Source organism: Nansenia antarctica (genome assembly GCF_963989245.1).
Source record: "Nansenia antarctica genome assembly, chromosome: 1".
Taxonomy (NCBI): Eukaryota; Metazoa; Chordata; class Actinopteri; order Argentiniformes; family Microstomatidae; genus Nansenia; species Nansenia antarctica.
In genome coordinates this window covers 97,524,700-97,536,031 of record NC_137674.1, presented here as the reverse complement: position 1 = coordinate 97,536,031, position 11,332 = coordinate 97,524,700, and the positions used below count along the sequence as shown (strand labels likewise).

Genomic DNA, 11,332 nt, shown 5'->3' with positions numbered 1-11,332 from the left:
AAGGCCTCCTAAGTGGTAACTGGACTGCACTTATACAGCGCCTTTATCCAAAGTGCTTTACAACGGCCTCTCATTCACCCATTCACACACACATTCACACACCAACGGCGGCAAGCTACCATGCAAGGTCGCCGGCCCGCTCACTCACTGGGAGCAATTTGGGGTTCAGTGTCTTGCCCAAGGACGCTTCGACATGTGCCCAGCCGGGGACTCGAACCACCGATCTGCCAACCTTGCGATCATTAGACGGCGGCTCTACCTCCTGACTCCTGGTGAATGAACTACTAAACCCCTCAAAAAAAGTTTGGAAACGTTATTTCAGTCGATTCTTGCTCCCCTTTAATAATACCAATTGGTATTGTATTTTATATCGTTGGAAAGCCTGATTAGTCAGCTAACGATAGCTAGCTATCTAACTTAGCTAGTGGTAACAGCTGAACTGCAAAAACGTCTTCGCTTCATAACTCAACAAATAACGTTAGCTACATTGATGAATAAAAACATTCATTAACAGGGGTGAAAGTGGTTTGAGTTTCTTACAGGAACTATAGGCTACTACCCCAACCTTCATCGTTTCATATTGTTCTCCTCCTGCCCCCAGCTTCATGCATCCCTGAACACACACATCGTGGTGTTGGTGTCGAAATTAGAAACACTTTAGGGCTGCCATGTTTCACCAAAAGTTTGGAGTGAGAGTTTTTGGTGGTGGAGCGACCCAAAACTGTGCACGTTTTGGTAGCGGCGGCCCCTCTCTCCCACACAATTATTTGTGCTAGTTTCCTGCAATTTTAAACCAGCACAAGAAATGAAAATAATTGGAACATTTGATAAAACAAGAGAAATTCAGATAATATATCTTAAGTCTTAATAAACAAATACAGTAGCCTACAGAGTCTAAAACAAAATTGGGCCTCATCAAGTGAACTCAACCCCTTGGTCAGCAGCAGAAAGACCCTTGGTCATCATCTTATATACAGTGCATAGATGGCTATCATGTTATACAGTACATACCAGGGTTTTTCCTGGGTCAAAATCAAGCCTTGGAGGTTGATGTTGTGCACGCGCAGTGCGCCCAAATTTTCTTTGAGAGACCTCCAATTGTTGTATTTGTATTGTAAATTGTAATTATTATTATTAATAATAATAATAATAATAATACGATGCGATTTGAAAGTACCAGTAGGCTACCAGATACGTATGCACATATTTTGCTACCAGGGTTGCCAGATGGAATTGACAATTTCCAGCCCAACCAGTCTACAAGCTGCCGAATCCACCCGTCCAGTGTGACCAAAAGTAGCCCAATCTGGCAACACGGCTTGCTTATGGAAGCATATAGTGGACTAAGTTCAAATGTTAATGCAATTTGAGATTGCATTTCCATGTTCCACTTTTGCATGCATTCTTTCAGACAATATTCAAATTCAAATGCAATTCTAATGAGCGGATGTGTTTCCTAGAACATATAAATGCAATTGCTAATCACATTATTGCATTACAATTTGAATATTGACTCAAATAACGCAGGCAAAAATGGCAAATGAATATGCTATTTTGGGATTGCATAGTCATTTTCACATTAGAATGAAAATTTGAATTTTGTCAGCTACAAAGCGGATGTGTTTACTAGAACATGTAAATGCAATTGCGTATCACATTATTGCATTACAATTTGAATATTGACTCAAATAACGCAGGCAAAAGTGGCAAATGAATATGCTATTTTGGGATTGCATAGTAATTTTTACATTAGAATGAACTTGTCAGTTTTGTCAGTTACAAAGCAGCGCATGACTTTGAAAATTAAATGTCAAATGGCTTTGCATTATCATTTTAATATTGACAGCGAATGTGCACATCAGGTACATGAAAATGAAAATGCAAATCATTAGAATTGCATTTGAATTTGAATATTGTCTGAAAGAATGCATGCAAAAGTGGAACATACAAATGCAATCTCAAATTGCATTAACATTTGAATTAAGTCCACTATATGCTTCCGTACGGCGCGACTGTAATCCCGGTCGGACTGTCTCAGTGCCCAGTGCTGCCCACCCAACCACGTCGCGTCGCGTCGGGTCTACTGTAAAGCGGGTTAACATGTCCTTTTCAAAGGTATTAAAATAGACGCAACGAAACATAACGTCAGCCATGTGTTTCCTTGTTGGAAATTATGGATCGTGAATCGTGATTGCTTCTGCACTCTGCAGCAATCGGATTTTGATTGACAGGCAGCTGCATCTCTTCCCCCAACGGCGTTCCGGCACAGAAAGTCTTGCCGGAACGCCGCACCGGACCGTTCCGGCCCACTTTCACCTATGTTCATTAATTTACTAAACATATCCATTAGGTAATGAATTCTAAACGTAATAACATAATTAGTTAAAACCACATTTAACATGCCCTGAACAGGCTCCACAGAGAGGCTCAGCAGGCAAACTCAAATCTCTCCACGTGAAATAGGGTGCAACCATTCGGGACGGAGGGGTGGAACAGTGAGTTTCTTTTTCAAACTTTGAGAATTTTGGGATTTTACACTGAATTCTGATTTTAAAAAATAAAAAAAATAAAGAACCAATAACAATAATACAACAAATTATATCAGTTGGTCTGTGTAACTGGGGTGGCAAGTAGGGTGGCAGGACTGTTGGAGCCATATTCATGAGAGATTATGAGTTTAGATAAGACAACCTGTAAGAGACATATTTTGAGTTAGATTATGAGATTCTAAATTATGAAATATATTAATATGAAATGTGTTTGTTTACCATTATGATTGTGTACTCTAAAGGACATTGAGAATGAGATTGGTCTGATACCTTACCTGATGACATGTGTGGCCGTGACGTAGGCAGTTGCTCCTCCTGCCGGTAGCGGCCTTTTAAGTCGGTGATTGAAATGTTTGCTGGGTTAGATGACGCAGAGCAACAGTTTTCCGACCGCACATTCATTGCATGTCTTGAAATTACCCTGAGTCCTGCATTCGATATTGCTTTATTTTGTTATGGAAAAGTCAACCGGAATTTATATTTTATTCAGTTATTGAACAACTATATCTCTGTGGAGGCTTTATGGAGAGTGAGTGTCGGCAACTCCCCACTGCGACGCGCCTGCATCATGTTCACATAATATTAATGTAAAGTTCATTTTGAAATAAACGGAATCAATAAGGGGCTGCAAAATAGCACATGATATAGCGTTCTCTGGCGTCAGAAAGGCTCTGCCTAAACTAGATACATTGCGCCCTCGTGTGGTTATACTAAATACCTGCACATTCTAATACAGAGCCTATGTTTACGGTTTCTTAGCAACGAGAAAACGAAGAAGTCCTTTCGCGATTGATACATTGTAATAACTTGTTACAAAGTTGCCGAGCTCAAGAGATTTTAATCCTGCCTACGATTGTATTTAGTCCGAATTGACGATCACAAGGATGGCAGCGGCTAAGCAAAAGGAGAAGGACCCTGTGACCCTTGTTCACCTGAATGCAATTCACGTTGAAACGATCAAGAAAGAAACACGGTCGCTAAAGTTGTACACACAATTTACCATCAACCCGTACAAGAGACGTAAGTAATGATTTCTAACTACTTATAAACTAACTGATACTGAGTTATTTTTTTTATTTTTTTTTCTAATTCTCCTAAATGTCGTTGTATGGTACCTGTACTGTATTAATGACAATAAAGACCATTAAAGACCATTCATGCATTCATTCATTATACAATACCACTATTCGTGTTGTTTTTCGACCTTTCAGTTCACATTCTGACTGACAAGCCCATGTCCAAGAGCACGCACGAGGACGTCGTAGAAGACCGTAAGTACACACCAGTTAGCACGACTTCTATGGTTTTGTTAAGACTAGTGACGTCACGTGTGTGCATGGATGTGCAAAATGTTCCACAATGACAATTCATGTCCTACCCTCAGCTGCTTTCCTAAAAACCATCCACTCAAGCCGTTTGGAACCAACTAAGAAATACACCCACCCACAAACAGAGAGCCAAGAGATAGGCTGGTTCTCCACACCTCTGGTAAGGAAGATGCTATGTTGATTGGCCATGGCAGGTTTGCAGATATGTGACAGTACTGTAGTTGTCGATGCTGCCTGCAATTGAGGCGTAGTATTTCGTATTTCACATCTGGAGCAGCCTGTAACTCATTTATTTCTCTTCTGCCGCCAGGTTGCCTCAGACAGGAGCGACAGGAGACTGGGAAAAGTCCCTCGCCAGAATTCTGAGATAACCAAGTACATGGAGGCTGCGTGGCGTCTGAAGGAGCAGACACAGAACCTGGGCTAGATGAGCTCCTTACAACCCATAAGACTGCTCTGACTAACTGGATCAGCCTTTTTGATGGATATAAATGAAGAAATATCAGTGACAATTTTTTGCTATGATGCTTTGATGTTCAAGGAAAATACAATGTTTAGACTTACATATGGACGATAAAACATTAATAAAAGCTCAGAGCAGCATGAATACACACTTTAATTGTTTATCAAAAGAAAAGACACGTAGAAGAGATATCCTTGCCTAAGGTTGTCAACTATTCCATCTCAACAACTGAAGAAAACCATGTTTGCAGAGGAGACATTCAGCCAGATCTAAGGAAACAATCTCATCCATCACAAATACATGATATTGATAAATGGAAAAGGGCAAAAATGACAGATGTTCAATATTAAAATGTCATGTCAGAGGGAAATGAATCACAGAGTCAAAGAGCTCACTTGCAACGTATGCATTTTGAAAAATTCAACATTCATTCCAACAGAAATCATATTAACATAGACATTAGATATTACATTGTTGAGCTGGCTTGATCATTGTAAATAACAGCAATTCATTCCAAGAAACCACAGGCATTATAATGTACATAAAACTTTTTTTTTTAATACAATAATAAAAGGGGAAAACAAAATGTCCGTCTCTTGATACTCCATATTTGCTTTTCAAACCATCCCTGGAGGAAGGCAGCATTACAGTTATTGAATTTGTGATGGTACAGCTCTCTCAGATCTTGCATAAGAAGACACACATTCTAAAACTCAAACACCCACATGTCCACACCATGGCAGTTGCCAACATGCCTGGAAAACTCAGTGGTAGAATGGAGGTGGATATCTTGGGTCAACGATGAGACTCCTCCATATCAGTCCACTGTCCCACAGGCTCCATGAAGGGTGTGTGTGAGTGTGTGTACAGGAAGAGAGTTTACTTCTCTCTAACATGTGTCTGTGAAGCTGAGCAGGGGGAAATGGGGAAGGGATGCGTAGTTATCCTGAAATCCAAGACAAGGTGCAAACCTTCAGACAGCAGGATCCTCGGAGGCAGACCCGTTATGAGCGACCCTTCATATTCTTGCGTACTGTCTTGCCCGGCCGTTTCTGAAGATAAAAGGAATGAGTCAAAAAAACAACATCAGACATATGCATTGTCATGTTTTCTTCTTCTAAATAACAATAATTATTGTAACCTATCGGTAGCCGGCAGTGACTTACATTCTGTTTTCCTCCTTTAGCACCCTTTGGTCCCTTTGCTCCTTTTGCACCCTTTGCGCCTTTACCCCCTTTCCCATGGGCCGTCCTGGCTTTGAACCCTGACACGTCGTTGTGGCTGTCCTTGGTGTTCCACTTTTTGCCGCTCTTCTTTCCTCCAAAGCCAAACCTCTCGTCCTTGGACTTCCTCTTAGCGTTGGGGCTGTAAATAAGGTTTCAGGGTTTTAGTGAAGTACAACATAGTGAAAATACCATCGCTCAACCGTGATCAGACTGAGCTGAGGTGCTAGAACTGAAGAGTATCAACAGAGTGGGAAAAAAAAAACAGCATCCACACACTCAAATCTGTGCAAAAAACATTGTTTATTGCGCAAGCATGTAGCTTGTAGCCTGTCATTTTAATAACCACTCCCACCCCATTTCCTCCCTTAGGTTCCAGGGCATAGGGCAGATTACCCTTCAGAGAGGGGGTGATGTTGACAGGACGTTATGCCAGAGAGCTTTTTGGGATGCACACCCTAGAAAATCTACAACGGCTAGGTTTGAATGAGGATTTCACATGAGTGTTGTGCTATGAATAAATTACTTTAGACACTATGGGCCAGTTTCACAGACAAGGCTTAAGCCTAATCCTGGACTAAAACGCATCTTCAATGGAGATTTTACATTGAAAGTGTGATTTAGTCCAGGACTAGGCTTAAGCCTTGTCTGTGAAACCGGCCCTATATGTTCTATGCTATATGATGGCTACTGCCTGATGTCTGCATGTTTGTAACATTCTCTATTGTTTTTTGTTGTGTATGTGTTTTTTGTAGTCCACTAAATCTAGGACTACAATTCCCATGACACAGGTGTTGTGCATTGGCTAATCAAGTGATGTTGTTTGAACCCTTTATACCACTGCATTCACTTGTCTGCTTTATGCCTGAAGAAGGTCTATGACCGAAAGCTTGCGCAATAAACAACTGATTTGAGTGTGCGGCAGGGTTTCCGTTAACCGGTAATTACCGGTCTTTGTCCGGTAAAATTAGTGGAAGTCCGACAAGTTGAAAACTCGTCGGACATAAATGTCCGGTGAAAATAATTCCCTCTAACCATTTTCAGCTGAGCACCAAACACACACACACCACACTGCCCGAGAGAGAAGGACCCGCCCCCTTTAGTTAGCCTATAGGCTAACTAAAGGGGGCGGGTCCTTCTCTCTCGGGCAGTGTTTTGTCTGTGTTTGGTGCTCAGCTGAAAATGGTGTCCCGAAGCGAAACTTTATCGCACAATAACAAGGATAACAAACAAAACGGACAACATTTACACTAAGATGGAGACAAACTTCAGCGATATGATCTAACAGCCGGTCTTCAGGACGACATACAGACCCGTATGAGCTTACAGGGCTATCCCCTATCTATCTGAGAAAAGGCATAGCCTAGGCTGTAACATCGAACGGATATGGTATGTGGTATTTCTTCATATACGTATCCCAGACTGCCTATCAATTGTTTCTCAATAAACAGTTATGTTCTCCCCATTGTCATACTCCCGAGCTAAACGAAATGCCTTCCCAACCAGCGAGACCTGGTTATAGAAATGACGTTGTTTTATTGATTTAAAAAAAGGGTAAAACTGGAAAGAGAAAATAGAAAACTCACATTAATCCCAAACAATTTAACAAACTTCAGTTAACGTAATGTGGAGTCCGTTCATTGATCGATGCTGTCTGTTCAGTTCCCAGTGAGTGGATTTGACGCATGGCATAGCGCGCATGCGTCAAATCATGTTATATTATTATATATTATATAGCTCGCATCTAATCGTATCGGATGAGAAATAGACATTAAATGGCATATATAGGCCGCTACACAACAGTAATCACCGCGACAAACAGCTATATTAGATTTGAAAAAAAGAAATATGATTTTGAAAAAAATATTTTTTATTATATTTTAATATGATGACCGGAATATATCACGTTTGTCCGGTAAATCGAATTCTTCCCGGACACGATGTCCGACGGCAAATTTTTCTAACGGAAACCCTGGTGTGCGGATGCTGTTTTTTTGCACTCTAGTGAAGTACAACATAACCATAACAGCAGGTGGGATAAAACAACTGAATACAGAGACAGGAGGAGTATCAGCAATGACCACAACATCATAATCTCTCTAGGGTTGGGTACCGAAAATCGGTACCGGTAAGTACCGGTTACTTTACATTCGGTATTTACCGTACCGAATTGCAAAGGAGATTTCGGTACCTCATTTCGGTACTTTTCTATTTTTTTCCCCCCTGGTGTCCGGTGTCATGCAACAGTCAACCACCCGTGACTGAGTCGTGAAGTGACATCGCCTGTTAAATTTCCAATCAGTGCGTGTCGTGGTAGTGAGCTGAGCAGTTGTGTTACGAGTTAAGAAGAGTGAGTTTATAGTAAGTGTAGTAATATAGTTAGTGAATTTATACTAAATTATTATATTATCTGAATTGTATTATTATTATTATTATCATCATCATAATCATATTATCGAATTTCGCTAGCTAGCCTAGCTACGAGGTCACCGAGAATGCCGAAGCCCCTAATGAAGCAGCGTTCTAAAGTGTGGCTGCATTTCACCCGACTCGACGAAAACAAAATGTGTTCAAAATGCTTAAAATCATTCCCGTGTAAAGCAGGGAACACATCTAACTTGATGAAACACCTGGCAACTCACGGGATAAAGTCATAGTAGACCGTGGAACTTTCCGAACTGTGTCGGCAGCGTAGATGGAAAACACGTGAACATCAAGGCACCGCCGCACGCCGGCAGCGACTACTTCAACTACAAGGGTGCCCACTCCATTGTCCTGATGGCTCCCTGCGACGCCAGATATCGGTTCACCATGGTGGATGTCGGGTTTATCATGGTGGATGTCGGGTTTACCATGGTGGATGTCGGGGGATACGGACGGGAAAGTGACGGAGGCATCTTCAGGCAGAGCAGATTCGGTTCTATGCTACTAGTCATAGACTAGTCATAGTCAAGAGAGGTGTCGTATTTTGCCAGAGAAGGCAAATATGCTGATCTTTTTGCAAAAGAATTGCTGAGGTGGGAGTTTTATTTTTATTTATTTTTATTTCACTAATATATATTGTGCCTCAGCAATAAAAAAGTGAAAAGCTGTTTAATGTTGTCGACTGTGTTATTATTATATATATATATATATATATATGTCATTTAAAAAAATCTAAAGTACCGAATTAAGTACCGGTACCGTTTTTAAAGTATCGGTTAGGTACCGGTACCGGATAAAACCCAAACGATACCCAACCCTAAATCTCTCTACTGGGTGTCTTACCCTTTTTGTTTCTTTTGATTCTTAGCCGCTTGCCCAGCTCCTGGACCTTTGGCTGCTCCTTGACCTTTGCCCGCTCCTGGACCTTTTGTGTTCTTGTCGTCCAAGAAATCCAGTTTGTCGGTCATTCCTACAAGTAAAGATGTGATGTAAATGTGAAATGTACACATGAAGATGGTTAGATCCAGAGCAATCTACAGAATAGCAAGAGAAAGTCAGGCAATGAACACAACATCACAGCGGAGGCTGGTGATGGTAGAAATCAGAGAACACAACACATCATTGTAATGCATGGAATGGTATAATATTCCACATGCCATGCATTATAATGAGCATGTCCTCCGATTTCTACCTCCACTGTTAGAATGGAGAACCCACCTTTTTGATACTTCTTCACATTTGTCATCATTGCCTTCTTATCTTTCTGTCTCTTCTGAAGAACCTCCACTTGCACCTAGAACAGAGGAATAACATGACTCAATAGACTCACACATAAACAAGAAGACATAAACATAATAATAATCCACTGACAGCTGATGTGTGGTGAGCTTTCTGGCACAATAATGGCCGTCGTGGCATCACCCATGTGGGTGCTCCACATTGGTAGAGGATGAGGTGAGTTCCCCCAAACAATGTACAGGGCTTTGAGCACAGGTGTAAAGTGGTTTCGATTAGTGCTGCCACTTTTTTAGCTTACCACTCATCACAAGAAGTTCCTTCACATGAAAAATGAAGCTATGGTATTGTCCTGTCGGGAAATATTTTCGGGTGATACGAACCTTCTTGCCATACTTCCTCTGTTCTCTCAGTTTCTTGGCCTTTTCTGACTTCTCCATGATCGCCTGCTTCATGATGAGCTTTTTCCTGATCTACAAAAACAAGTTAAACAATCATTAAACAAAAACACATCTGATTTTCATAGATAAATCTTTTAGTTAGTTGGTTAAATCTTTAGCTGACAAACCGTCTGCCACATTTAACACAAAGACACTAAAAGAGATGGATAGAATACCTCTTAGAGATAAGTGGGGCCTACCTTCTGCATTTGTTGGTCTGTCTTGGCCATTTCAGCAAAGTAGTCGTCCGGTCTCTTCGTGGCTATCTTCAGTTTCAGCAGACGGGGCATCGCGTCGAGAACAGCAGCTTGGGCTTGGCGGTAGCTGTAAACACACCCATGAAAGATGATGAATCTTCACAATCGATCGGACAAGTCTCTCCAGCTTAGTATGAACGTGTATGTGCACTACTCACAAGAACATCTCTCTCTGGAAGTCGTCGTCTGCGTTGATCTCTCCGCTGGGCTTGTCGGTCAGTCGGCCCTCCGCCTTGGCCACAATGTCCTCTGCGGGGAGGTTGACCATGTCCAGCCTTTCTACCCAAGGAAGGTTGGCCCTGCTGAAATCTGCGAGGCACTGTTTCAAACCCACCTGTTCAAAGCAGAGAGTAAATACGGCGCTGTTTAGAAACGTATTTAAGAGGCATGGGGAGGCATTGTGTGATGTTTAGGAGTAGAGACTCATGACGTCATTTTCAGACTACAGTGAAGACAGATTACGTGAAGTATTTTATATATATTATTAGTATATCATTTATTATATGATATTTTGTCTCTTTCTCACCGTATTATTGACAATCTTCTTCGGTTCTTCTGCGGGAACATTCATTCCAGGTTTCAACAAGCCCTTTGCGAAAGCTTCTTGTAGCTAAAGGAAATATAAGAATAACAAAGTAGACGTAAACCGTCTTTTAGCAAAAAATAAAGTAATAACATAGTTGCCCGTCCCAAATATATATTTTTGACAAGGCTTGCTACTTTAGCAACTCGTGACCTTAGAATTATAAGGTTCTATCTCCGTTTAGGGTAGTTCAGAGATATTGAGCGTCAACGTTTTTACATTCCATTATGTTTTGTGAGATGGAACCTTTGCTAACTCAAAAATGTCAACATTTTAATAATAACACCACACAGGCATTAATAAACACCTAATGGATCAGATTATGAACAAAACTCAATTTTGACAAAAATGGAGATAGAACCTGATCATTCTAACGTCACGAACTAGCAAGTTGGTTGCCTAACGTGACTGCTAGCTAGCTAGTGGAAATGACTTACCGCTCCATCTGATAGCTCGCTGTTCTCCTCCTCAGACTCCCCTAACTGCTCATCCTCCTCTTCAGACTCCTCACTAAACTGCTCCTCGTCTTCAACAACCTCCATTGTGTTGTTAGCGACAATCATAAGATTTACAAATACTATAAATGCTATATTTCACACGTTCGAATCTAACTAAAGAGCTACACTGTAAACTCTCACATGGAGCTCTTCACGTGTTAAGGGAGTCCTTCGCGATAAATCTTCCGGTGGTACAACGAAAGCGAAAGAAAGGTTCCTATGCAATGTTCGCATTTAGCGAAGGTCTCTCGTCTTTACAGGCTGTCAAACATTCTTGAATCAGAAGCAGACATAATAAATGTTGCAAATGATAACCCGATCATCACCATAAC

The 11,332-nt window shown here is 41.2% G+C and overlaps 2 protein-coding genes across 2 annotated transcripts; one reads left to right on the top strand and one right to left on the bottom strand.

Annotated features, from left to right (window-relative positions):
* Positions 1–3,418: 3,418 nt before the first annotated feature.
* Positions 3,419–4,304, top strand: cfap144 (cilia and flagella associated protein 144; the record flags this gene model as incomplete). The annotated part of the gene is made up of 4 exons (XM_080538670.1): positions 3,419–3,569; positions 3,761–3,820; positions 3,934–4,037; positions 4,188–4,304. Exons 1-4 carry the CDS (start codon positions 3,434–3,436, stop codon positions 4,302–4,304), a joined length of 417 nt encoding a protein of 138 aa, XP_080394796.1. The 5' UTR covers positions 3,419–3,433.
* A 171-nt stretch (positions 4,305–4,475) lies between these two features.
* On the bottom strand, positions 4,476–11,135 carry ebna1bp2 (EBNA1 binding protein 2). The gene is made up of 9 exons (XM_080532234.1): positions 10,941–11,135; positions 10,447–10,530; positions 10,079–10,254; positions 9,864–9,987; positions 9,607–9,696; positions 9,206–9,281; positions 8,831–8,957; positions 5,507–5,705; positions 4,476–5,392 (listed from the first exon to the last, which is right to left on the bottom strand). Exons 1-9 carry the CDS (start codon positions 11,064–11,066, stop codon positions 5,345–5,347), a joined length of 1,050 nt encoding a protein of 349 aa, XP_080388360.1. The 5' UTR covers positions 11,067–11,135; the 3' UTR covers positions 4,476–5,344.
* Positions 11,136–11,332: the final 197 nt, after the last annotated feature.

What these genes read in the sequence shown, in the direction of transcription:
- ebna1bp2 (XM_080532234.1), bottom strand. Translation starts at nt 11,066, where the DNA reads ATGATTGTCGCTAACAACACAATGGAGGTTGTTGAAGACGAGGAGCAG. An exon ending in GCGAGCTATCAGATGGAGCG is followed by an intron (nt 10,531 to 10,940) that starts GTAAGTCATTTC and finishes TATTTCCTTTAG; the next exon opens with CTACAAGAAGCTTTCGCAAA. An exon ending in AGAAGATTGTCAATAATACG is followed by an intron (nt 10,255 to 10,446) that starts GTGAGAAAGAGA and finishes TGCTTTGAACAG; the next exon opens with GTGGGTTTGAAACAGTGCCT.